Genomic DNA, 12,696 nt, shown 5'->3' with positions numbered 1-12,696 from the left:
AGTCTAGAGATAATTTGTGTTCGTAATAGATAACATTTATCAACTTTCATATTTAATGTTGATATTATTACTGAACACGTAAATAAAGACACTACATCACAGTAAACTGCCGACCTTTGTGTCGTTAAGATATTGAAAAAATACTTTTGTTACCTAATAAAGTATCACGTTTTGATTTGAAGTAAAGATAGATCAATTCGTATTATTTTATAATATATTTGTTTGAGTGTACGAACATTTTTGTGATATTTAACGGTATCCAAAATGGTAAGAAGGATTTTTACAAGATTTACGCGCTCGGTATCTTTTTTTAGTGTCAAAACACAAACAACAGAGCAAAATGTATCTGATCTATTTTGTTTTAACGCCCATAGTTAGAGATCCTATCAGAAGGTTTGCATAATTAAGATCAGTTAAAAAAGTTATGACTTTAAAACAAAACAAGAAAAGTTCAATTTAATTGGTCGTTATGATATCGAGTATTTTAGGCACCTTCTGGATATGCTTGAAACTTAATTTCTTTTTTTCACCTCAAATCGGAAATTGTCAAAGTAAGATTAAAATTATCATCACAACAAATTATGCTTCTTGTAGGATGTTCCGAAAACTGCGGTATCTGCTTGCGTCCAACAGCTCCACCTTTTTACACGTTTTATATTAGCTTCACTTGTATGTTTGTTTGTAACCGACTTCTTTGGGCGCGATTTTGACCCACTTTAAACGGTCAGATTTCTTTCAAACTTTGTAGACATATCGAGGACCGATGACAATACACGAATCTGAAAAGATTATTCCAATTTTCACTATAAAAAATAAGATTTTTACTAATTACTACAGCGCCATCTACAGCGTACCTAACAAATTCCACAGAAAACATTAAGCTACTAGATGGTAGAGGGCGTTAGCTATTACTTTTTAATAGCCTGTTTTAAATAATAATTAGAACTTGCATTTCTAGAGACGGGCACACTGAATAAAAATATCTCTTTAATGGTGGATGGGTTACCGATTAATTTTGCTCTAATAAAAATAATAGATCAAGAAAAACTAAAAAAAATCGCTATTATGAATAAACTAAAAGAAAGAAATTAGTTTAGTTTTTTATACCAAGCGTGTTTTTTTAGTTTGTTTGAACTATTTAATTATTTTTAATACAGCGAAAATGCGTAACATGCTATTGCCGAATGCATTTTAAGCCGAAAATGCCAAACTTTGTTGGTGGTAACGAAGTCTTTGGGCTTGCACCCAATAAAAACTCTGTGTCTTTTGAGTAAAGTTAAAAGTTAAAAGTAAAAGTTTTGTGCATTTGCGTATTGACCATACCCTCGCCAAGGTTTTGACATATGGTCTTCGGCTGCTTTGATTATGCCGAACGCTTCAGAGAGGCGTGGAACATGTCACGACACCTTCTAGGGCCTTCTACGTGTTGGGTGACAAACTTGTCCAGCGGCTCCCAGCGACTCATTATAATTCATCTAGTCGAGTTCTGACTTACTATTTTGTAGATTCAAGATCCTTCTAGCGTTACACATAGTATAAGCACATTTTTTAATACACAAAAAGTAAACTTGGGCATTAGGTACCTACATTGTGAATTAGAAGTAACTTTGTTCTGAAACCGTTTTAGTTATGTGTAGAAGCACCTCGCCGCTTGAGATCTTCCATCTAAATATTTATAAGAAGTTGTATTTTTAAAGGAAATTGCCTACAATACTATAATAAACTAATATATATATTTATAAACTATAAATAAAATACCCGTTGACATCTTGGAGATGTCTCTTAAAAAGTTCAAAGTTTGTATTAAACGTAAGCTTATAGAAACTTCTTATTATAGTAGTCAAAGGACTACGTAATCGATGAAAAAGCTTGGATGTAAATTATTGCTCTAACCAGGTTGCTCTCCTAATAATTGTAAATGACAACGTGAGATGGTGTTAACAAAAAAAAACACCCGGCTAAGTTTTTCTTGGGCTTCTTCATAGACCGGGACGCGTTTGGAACCCCCGTAGTTTACGAATATGGTTATCGCAATCATCTCGCTACCGTGTAATTCTCATGTCATGTACGCATTAAAAGTGCCATCTATGGGTCTACTTGAATAAAGATATTTTTGACTTTGGCCTTGACATTAAAAGTTCATAAAGACTATCATATTATTTGTTTAACTCAAAAAAATGATAACGAAATAAAAAAATCACCAGACAAAAATACCAAATCCACGTGTGTGCATCATCGGCGCCGGACTGGCTGGGTTGATCTCCGCCAGGTATCTGCAGGATGAAGGCATCAGCTTCACGGTTCTGGAGGGCACGCAGTACGTGGGCGGCACGTGGCGGTACGACCCCAGGGTCGGCACCGACGAGTATGGACAACCTCTGCAAACCAGCATGTATAAAAATTTGAGGTAACCTGATCCTCTTCTTCTACCTTTTTTTTCTTGTTGTATTCCACTACAAGTTAGCCCTTGACTGCTGTCACTGTCACACCTGACTTGTCTTAAATGGTAGCGGGCTAATATGTTAGGGAGTACGGTAGTCATACCCTAGTCATACCATATAATAGGTTTCTAAGCGACATCGCACCGGAACACTAAATCGCTTAGCGGCACGTCTTTGTCGGTAGGGTGATAACTAGCCACGGCCGAGCCTCCCACCAGACCAGACCATTTAAATCATTATCATTATTTTGTTATAATGCATTGGGGCAGCGCTGAAGGTCAGAGCTCTAAATCCCAAACTCCTATGAGAAAAGAGGCCCAACGGTGGGCCAGTTACGAGTCTATGGATAGAGTTGATGATGGCATATGATCATACTTCATAGGTCATAAAAATAGAAAACCCTATATAAACAAAAATAAATGAAAATAAATTTCATTTTCATGAGATTTCATTTCATTTTTACATAATTTTTACATAGATAGATATATAAAAGAGAAAATGTGTGGGTATGTTTCGTATAGGCTCCGAAACGACTGGACCGATTTCAATGAAACTTTCAGGGAATCTCCGGATTGACCTGGCGAGTAATCCTGTAAAGATTGGTGACCATCGGAGCACTCCTATTTTTGAACTGTTCAACTGTGAAATACAGGTTTTATTTACTATGATGATATTCTATTGTTGGGTGTACATGGGTGTAGATAATGTTTTTCACCCGCTCGAGAGTAGAAGAGAATGAATACGGAGAGAAATAAATGATTTAATATATTATGAGCCGTTTGTCCGCGATGGACTCCTAAACTACTTAACCGATTTTAAATTAAATTGGCACACCGTGAGCAGTCTGGTCCAACTTAAGAGATAGGATAGCTAGGTCTTTAATTATAAAATTCAAAATTCATTTATTTCAAGTAAGCCTAATATAAGCACTTTATAGTCGCAATTTTATTTTATTGCAAATTATTTGTCTATGATTAATTGACAGTCACAACTCACATGTTATATATATATACTACTATACTCATTTAAGGCTTAGCGATACTGGATACTTTAAAAACAAAATCAAACGCAGACGAAGTCGCGGGCAACAGCTAGTGAGTTATAAAAATTTAAATGTTTGTCTTCTTATTTTATTTGAACCTTTATATGTTTTACGCGTATATTAAACCACTTCTGATCCCATGCGAACTAACTACTTGATGTTTTCATCTTCCTTTGATACTATCTATATATTTGACAGCATATTGCATGACACTTTTATCTAATCGAATAAGATTTATATTAGATAACATATAATAAACATATAATATATAAGATAATATATAATATGGTTGCAAGAGACTTATACGTGTATACTTATGCGGCGCAGTTAATGATTATCAGTAGGTATATCATAAAATATTGTTATAAATAATGCACACCTCAAGTCTTTTTGTCTTACCTGTTTACAACTTTGTTTGTTGCTACAATCTTTCGTAACGATCTTTTCGTTACTTTTTAGTATAAAATATATTTTAAAATGTAAAAAATTACACATTAAGTGAGGAAATCTGTTTTAATTTTCATTTGTTTTTGTTTATTTTAGCGAAATTGTGTTTTTTATTTTTCAAAAACATTTTACACTAAATAAGATTGTCACGTATTAGGACGTAGAAGTAAGAAAAAACGAGTATAGTTGGTCTAGTAATATTCAAATAAAATAAGTAGACAAACATTTAAATGCTTATAACTTAAAGGTATTCTGCATAAAATATTATAATGAATGATGCATACCTTAAGTATATTTTTTCAAACCTGTCTTAACAATAATCTGTCGTAACAACAATTTCGTTACTTTTAGTATAGAATATGTCTAAAAATTATGTAAAAATGAAATAAATCACACATTAAGTGAGGAAATCACTTTTTATTATCATTTATTTTTGTTTATTTTAGCGCAATTGTGTTTTTTATTTTTCAAAAACATTTTACACTAAATAAGATTGTTACGTATTAGGACGTAGAAGTAAGAAAAGACGAGTATAGTTGGTCTAGTAATCAAACCTAACCCCTGAGTTTCGATTATAGAGTCAGGCTAAAAATTGATAAGTATCTGGCTCAGGCACGCTCTAAATCTCTTGCTTCTAAGAGAGACGATTATGATATATGGTTTAAAAAAATTATATTATGTCCTTATGAAATCATTTCACTCAATTATTTAATTTCTAAATAATAATGCTATTAAATATGACAATGTTTATTCAATTTCGTATATTCTATTGATTTACTTTTGTTTTTATGTTTGACGGTTGTAGATTACTATGTCTATAGACAGTGAAATAAAATTAAAGAAAAATTATTTTACGGTTAAATCTGATCTACATTTCACCGGCATACTTTGAAACGAAACTTAGATAGTTTACTTTCTCGAATATATAATATGTTAATCATATAAAAAGTACAGCATTGATTATGGTACAGACACATAGTTGGAGAAGCTGCAATTTAATTCACAACGACGATATGAAAAATTGAAAATGTAATTGTACCTTACGATTTGCGTTATTTATAGATTTTTTTTCGAATGTTATGTTTATGAGAATAATTTTGTTCAACGCAGGACTAATCTCCCAAAACCTACCATGGAACTGAGAGGTTTTCCTCTCCCAGAGGATGCACCTTCATTTATGAAACGGGAAACTGTCTACAAATATATTGAGGATTATGTTAAGCACTTTGACTTAGAAAAACGTATCAAGGTAAACAATATAATATCATGTTTGAAGATCTAATTAAATGTTTATTTAAGTCTTAAGAAGATTCTATACTTAATCTAAAAGCTTTAGGTATAAAATTTCCTCGGACCTTCTATCTTTTATAAAACTAGTGAGTAGCGATTTTATTCTTTGATTCGGTTATTTAAAATCTCGCGCAGGCCGTTTATCCAGGGTTCAAAGTATCCTCATAGATTCTACTAGCGTCGCTCATACTCGCTGTAGGTAGCTTTTTAATGCACCAAAATAATAATAGTATATTTTTTTATTCATCTAAATCATCAGCAGCCCCACTGCTGGGTGCGAACCTCGTGTCTTATATGACGGATTTGGAGTAGAGACCCACCACGCTGCTCCACAAGTAAGTTATAATAACCGGGACCAACGCCTTAACGTGCTCTCCGAGGCACGGGGAGTTTCCTGATTGGTTGGCAATGAAAATACACAGTAGGTACCTAACATTTTTTTTGGCTTGACCCGGGATTGAAACCCAGGAACTCGTTAACCGTAGTTGAAGATGCTAACCACTATACCGACGAGTAGGGCATTTTTTATAACTATTATTGAAATACTTTGCCAATGAATACTAGTTTTTTATTCTTTGTTAACTTATTATTATGTTTTGTTGTACAGTAAATAAAATTAAAAGAAAAAAAATAAAGTTATTGATATATTATCCCACCAAACCTCATTGGAGCAGCGTGGTGGGTCTATGCTCTAAACCCGTCTCCCTTATGAGAGACGGGTTCCGTGCCCAGCAGTGGGCTGCGGATGATTGGACATATGAACAGAGTGGTCGTTTTAAGACGAATTTTACTCTCTTTCGTTCTCTTACGTCTTTTTTTACAGTTCTTGCATAAAGTGATATTAGTATCTCGAGAAGAAAACATATGGAAAGTGAAACACCAAAACGTAGCGACCGGTGAAGAGTTCGAAGACGAGTATGACTACGTTTTTGTAGCCACGGGACACTTTAATAAACCAAATTACCCTGATATAGCTGGCGAAAAACTATTTACTGGTAATTTTAATTTAACTAAAACCATTATTTTATCATCCCCCGTCGATTATATGCTATGAATGAAGGAATGAATGAATACACTTTTATTGTACACTACATAAACATATAAAAAAATTGTAAATACAAATCTAACGTATACAATTTGGCGGCCTTATAGCGATCTCTTCCAGGAAACCAATGGCGTTAAACACAGCTCAAGATGAGAGAGCTTATGTTTGAATTAAGAACACAGATACATACACTTAAAAAAATATATATGAATAGTATAGCTACTTACTACGGTAAGCGCAGGCGCAGCCGCGGCCACCATTAGTTATTATCTAACAGGTGAACCGGTTTCAGGAACAATTATCCACAGTCACGATTACAGAGAAAGAGATAATTTCAAAGACCGTCGGGTCCTCATAGTAGGCGCTGGTCCTTCAGGCTTGGACATAGCTATCGACGTGGCTTACGTCTCCAAGACTTTAGTACACAGTCACCACTCAAAAGCACCTTTAAAAACTGTATTCCCCGAACATTACATTAAAAAGCCGGATATAAAGGAGTTTAATACTACCGGTGTTATATTCGAGGATGGGAGCTATGAGGATACTGATGATGTTATTTATTGTACAGGTGAGTTTAAAGTATTTATTTTTAAATCGTTGATATTTTGCGCGTGGCAGTTTTAAAGACATATCCATATCTGTCCATATCTGTCTTTATTACCGTCACATTGGATTTATTACTTTGTGGAATCCATGATATTTTATGAAAATTAAGCTTAATTTGCTATACTCCGCGGAAAGCAGTAGAATCTATATACTCTACACCAAACAGATCTTCGGCAATGTACCCTCTACGCATGTTTCGCTCCAACACCGGGGAATCCTGAGGAGATGTTGACTTTACATTCACATGCTCGCATCTTTGGGCTGGGGCACCTCTTTACCAACTCCTTCCATTTGATCGGATAAAAAAGCGGGCAGTTCGACTTGTTGACAATCCCAAATTGAGTTGCAGTTTGGAGTCCCTGGGGCACCAAAGAGATGTAAGCTCCCTTTGTGTGTTCTATCGACTCTGTAATGGAGAGTGTTCCAAAGAGTTGTTTGCGTTGATACCTCCTTCCCTGTTCTCTGACCGCACCTCACGTCGTAGAAATAAATTCCACCCTCATCATCTGGATGCCTGGTATTCTTCTACTGTTCGAAATACCAGATCATTACTACCGCGCACTTGCAAACTGTGGAACAATCTCCCATCTGATGTGTTTCCTCTAAAATTCAATCTAGGGTTATTCAAGGGGCGGATCAACAAATTCCTTAAAAGCCGGCAACGCATCGGTGGCTCCTCTGGTGCTGCAGATGTTTATGGGCGGCGGTGATCACTTACCATCTGGTGACCCACTTGCTCGTTTGCCCGCAATTAATATTAAAATTAAAAAAAAAACAATGAATAATTGTTAAGACTTAACACAACAACAACATAACAAACTATTAATATTATTAGGTATTATGGAAAATTGGACAAATCAGTGAACGCTGTCGTTCTAAGTGGGAGGTGCCTGGTGTGATATCCGGCAAACGCAAATTTCTTTGAACTGGTCTGGTGGGAGGCTTTGGCCGTGGCTAGCTACCACCCTACCTACAATGACGTGCCGCTAAGCGATTTAGTGTTCCGGTGCGATGTAGCGTAGAAAACGATTAGGGGTATGACTACCATACTCCCTAACAAATTAACCCGCTACCAACTGAGACTGCGTCATCACTTACCAAAATGTGACATTGCAGTCAAGAGCTAAAAAAAAAGTGTAGGCGGTTCCGAGAATTTCTTTTAACTTCGGGACAAAACAAAATTTCATCGCGGATGAAGTCGCACGCGCGCTAGTTTTTACTTCAAAAAAAGGTAGGATTGTCCTATTCTAGGATACCAGTATTATCTCCCGTTTCTGGACATAAGTTGCGGCCTGGAGTGGGATCGCCAGTGCGTGAAGCCATTACATAAATATATGGTTAACATCCACCAGCCTACGATGTTGTTTCTAGGTGCTATTGTGCGCGCTTGTCTGGTTGTTGCGTTGGACGCTCAGGTATGTTATCTATACTCCATATTATATACAAAATCAAAATGTATTTATTCATGTAGGCCTATCGCGATATGAAGCGTTCATACATCCCTACTCCCTACTTCCTATCCTACTAATATTATAAATGTCAATGTAAGTTTGTTTGTTACGCTTTCACGCAAAAACTACTTAACCGATCCTCATGAAACTTTGTACACATATTTTTGGAAGTGTTAGAAGTAAGATAGGATACTTTTTATCCCGATATTAAGCTCGGTTTCTTTGGGAGAGAGGATGAAAGTGTTTGACGATTTTACATCATAACTCCGACCAATTATAACCGATTTATAATTATTTTTTTGTACTATAGTGGTTATAATATGTGTTTAATTTTGCCCAAACTTTGTGTAGATCTGATGAATATGGTCAGAGATAGAGGACAGAACTCCTCAGCGAACAGCAGCAAACCCCTCATTTAAGGCTTAGCGATACTGATCCTTTTAATTTTTTTAGAACTACAACTAAATTGAATGCCACATCAAAAAACAAAATCAAACGCAGACGAAGTCACGGGCAATAGCTAGTATATGTATAAACGCCTTTGTTACACAAATTTAAATGACGTGTAACCTTACACGTATATTCTTAATTCAATAATATTGCCTGGCAGTGTTAAGGCCGCCTTTTGTTTTCTACTTTGGTCTTTTCAATATTCTTGCGTAGGTTTGACGTAAGAGGGTAATGCTAAACCAAAACAATGTCCAGTGATCATTCGTCCGTGTTTTGTAGTGTAACTATATAGTAACCTAACATATTTATTAGGTTAGGACACAGGAAGTATCGGTGACATCACATGCGTCGCTTCAAATACTCTTTACCCAACGTTTCAGGCCAGATATGCTGCGGTGTTGGTGAAAGGTGATTTCACTTTGCCGTCTAAAGAAAATATGTTGGAGGAATGGAACAGAAAAGTCGAAACAATCCGGACAAACGGACGACCACTTTCCGACTTACACGTAATAGCTGATGCGGAGGTTAGTGTTGTAGCAATTCATTATTAACCGTAGTCTATGTATCCTTAACAATTATTCATTTTAAAGTCAACATCTCTTGAGGATGCTCCGGTTTCGAAGCGAAACGTGCGTAGAGGGTACATTGCCTAAGATCGGTTTGGTGTGGAGTATAAAGATTGAAGAAATTATAAATGACACCGTACAGATTCTCCTGCTATTCGCGGAGTAAAGCAAATTAAGCTTAATTTTCATAACGTAGTCTGTGTGATTTACGTTAATGTGATCGAATTAAATAAACACTACTGCACTGTAACCAAAGTGTTTTAAAATTGTATTTTTTTTATTCGACTACATGTTAGCCCTTGTCTGCAATCTCACCTGGTTGTAAGTGATGATGTTAGCGGGCTTACCTGTTAGGAATTATGGTAGTCATACCCCTAATCAGTTTCTAAGCGACATCGCAACGGAACATGAAATCGCTTAGCGGCACGTCTTTGTCGGTAGGGTGTTAACAGCCACGGCCAAAGCCTCCCACCACACGAGACCAGAGCAAATTCGGAATTTATAAATTCTCAAATTCCCACGTTCGACATCTGTCTCTCTCCTACTTGAGTGAGCGATGCGTCCGCGTAGACAGCTTCTAAACAATAATACATTTACATGTTTTCGGCAATGATGAAGTGCAGTGAATCGTGAATGTGGTGTCAATTGTTTAAAGCAACGATAATATCTATCAAACAAATAAAATTAAAATTTTCTTTTGAAAAATGCAACCATTCCATCAGTATTTTCTTACGACGTTGTCACGTTCAACTATCGTCAGTAAGCCGACTTTACAGACAACCATTTTTTTTTATTTGGCTTACCAGCTGCTTTACATTTCAAAAAATTAAATTTAAACGATCTTATACAGTATGAAAACAAATGTTAATCTACTTACAGGTAAACGCCGCATGCAATAAATAGTGCTAAACTAACTTACAACTACACAAACAAGATGGAATTGAATCCAGTGTAGTCTTATAAAAAGGGGCTTTAATGTTTATTGAAAGATGTTTAAGAAAGAGTTTTAGGAATAAAATAATGAATAGTTTCAAGCTCTAGGCCTCCTGAGCCCTCAAATAAACTCTACATATAAAATTTCATGGTAGTTGCTGATACGGTTGTCTCTTAACCACAACCGTTAATCGTCTTTTTATCTTCATAACCAAACCATCTCCTCTTAGATTGGGGAAGGATAGGCCGTAGTCCACAACGCTGGTGCGAATTTTTGTAGGTACCTAAACTTCAAACGGTTCAGAGCTGTAAGGCATGCATGTTTATGTATTCCTTCACCGTTGCAGCCTGTGACATTGCTCAAACTAAAAGACGCACATAACTCGTAACTATATTGCGAGTCGGGGAACGAAAGAGAGGACGAAGCCGCTTTCGTAGCAAAGATCATCGCTCTTTAACATAGTGTTATTGACAATTGCCTTTTTCAGGATAGCTATTACGCTGCGTTGACGGATGAGTCTGGCATAGAGCGGGTTCCACCACATATGATGAAAATCCACAAGCTGCTCCTGCGAACCATGTTCGACAATCTCTACACGTTCAGGGACTATGTCTACACCATTTTGGACGACGAAAATGTTAAAGTGTCAATAGAAAATGAGACAGAAAATACACGTACCGTTTAAATAAATGCAAATTACTGCTAACCGTCAAAGTCAAGGTCAAATATTTCTTCATTCAAATAGGCACATATATGGCACTTTTGATGCGTACAATACGTGTAAAATTTAACATAGAAGTGAGTTGATGGCGATAACTGAATTCGTCAACTTAAAACTAAAGCTACGAGGGTTCCGTGGTCTAAGAAGAAGCCCACAACAAACTTAGCCGGTTGTTTTATTTTTTTATCACTCAAAACTATGAAATAAGCAACCTGGTTAGAGCAATATTAACCGAAATTTGGAGTTTGACATTTACTGTATTTGGGATCCATGTTATCAAGACTATTATAAAACATAGGTAAAACATAGGTCCAAAAAACGAAACGCTATGAAAATTTATAATTTCTCCAATCTTTACTCTCCACACATATCCTCGGCAACGCCAAACCTACTCTTTGAGGGTGCGTTGCCGAGGATATGTCTTGCAACGACGATTATACGTTATATTGCAGGTATTGTCTATTTTACTCTGAAGTTACAGAAAATACATTGTTGAAACTGACAAACACACACACATAACAGTACATTATTGTATTTATAAATCCGAGCACACTATTTGAAATTTTGAAGTTTATTCACAGACGGTAACGGTTCCCATACTAACTTTAATTCGCTCTTCTGCACAATATATCCTGAACCACCGAGTGCGTAGTACAGCTCACTCGTACCGTTTCATCGTCTTTTTGGCGCCGTAGGTTTCATGTAGTCTATTTATTAGGATATCAAAAGCAAAATACTACAGCACGGCTAGCAAGGGCCGGAAACAATTATCTCCCTGGTGAAAGGATACAAATTTAACTTCTCCCACCGCTTTATCAACTCTCATGTAAGTTTATTTTATTTTTTTGTAACATCCTTTATGCACCACCCAGTTTCCACATTTTTATCGGCTTCGTACGCTCAGGTTGCCTTTAAAAGATCACTTTTAGTGATAAGGCCGCATTTGAACCCTAGTACTAAGTACTATTACTGTTATTTCTTGTGTTTTTCCTATTGTGTTATTGTTGCAATAAATTTTTTCTATTCTATTCTATTATATTCTATTCTCAGAGCACTGGCGCACAAGTGGAGACAATATCCAAATAAAATATGTGTAATAATATACGGGGATAAACTTTTCCTATTCCAAGTTCCCTTGCTGTAGCAGGTGGACACATTATTAATTATAAAAAAAAGTATATCCCTCTATATATATACTTTTTTTTCCTGCCTGTGCCTAGCCCTTCTGGTAGTTCTAGATATCATCGCGTTCAAACAAACGAACAAAATAGAAACTCTGTAGTTGAAATAGCAATATATAGGTAGATATGATATTGATTGCATATACAAGAACACTGGTTTTGGTTTGCAATGCCACAATCGGCTTATGGGAACGCATTAAGCCCACATAAAATATGCATGCACCACTCCGAGAGCTCCCTCCCCACTTCCACAGTCCCCGTACACTAGGTAATGGAAAAGCTGCTTTTTGGGATCCGTATTAATAAACGAATTGCAAAATGAAATAAATGACAAATAATAATGGAGTGTTGAGTCAACTGTCATTCCTATGATAGTTGTTACAGTCAATGGTCTTCTGGCAAAAAGCTTAGACCAATATCTTAAGAAGATTTCACTTGGTTGTTGGATCAAGGTTCGTGTACAGAATGCAGTAGTTCTTGAAACGGCACGTATTGTGAGGAGGTCACTCACTCTGGAGCCCT

The 12,696-nt window shown here is 36.2% G+C and overlaps 1 protein-coding gene across 1 annotated transcript; it reads left to right on the top strand.

Moving 5' to 3' along the window:
* The first annotated feature begins 233 nt into the window (after positions 1–233).
* On the top strand, positions 234–11,033 carry LOC120632016 (senecionine N-oxygenase-like). The gene is made up of 8 exons (XM_039901765.1): positions 234–267; positions 2,205–2,407; positions 5,041–5,179; positions 6,044–6,215; positions 6,558–6,833; positions 8,123–8,286; positions 9,153–9,296; positions 10,760–11,033. Exons 1-8 carry the CDS (start codon positions 265–267, stop codon positions 10,955–10,957), a joined length of 1,299 nt encoding a protein of 432 aa, XP_039757699.1. The 5' UTR covers positions 234–264; the 3' UTR covers positions 10,958–11,033.
* The last annotated feature ends 1,663 nt before the right edge of the window (positions 11,034–12,696 follow it).

Source organism: Pararge aegeria, chromosome 19 (genome assembly GCF_905163445.1).
Source record: "Pararge aegeria chromosome 19, ilParAegt1.1, whole genome shotgun sequence".
In the NCBI taxonomy this organism is placed as follows: Eukaryota; Metazoa; Arthropoda; class Insecta; order Lepidoptera; family Nymphalidae; genus Pararge; species Pararge aegeria.
Note: the sequence above shows the minus strand (reverse complement) of the source record. Positions and strands in the feature narration are given on the sequence as shown.

Bases quoted from the DNA above. Each gene is read 5' to 3' on its own strand.
- LOC120632016 (XM_039901765.1), top strand. The intron at 5,180-6,043 runs GTAAACAATATA...CTTTTTTTACAG, and splicing joins ACTTAGAAAAACGTATCAAG to TTCTTGCATAAAGTGATATT. The intron at 6,216-6,557 runs GTAATTTTAATT...AACCGGTTTCAG, and splicing joins TGGCGAAAAACTATTTACTG to GAACAATTATCCACAGTCAC.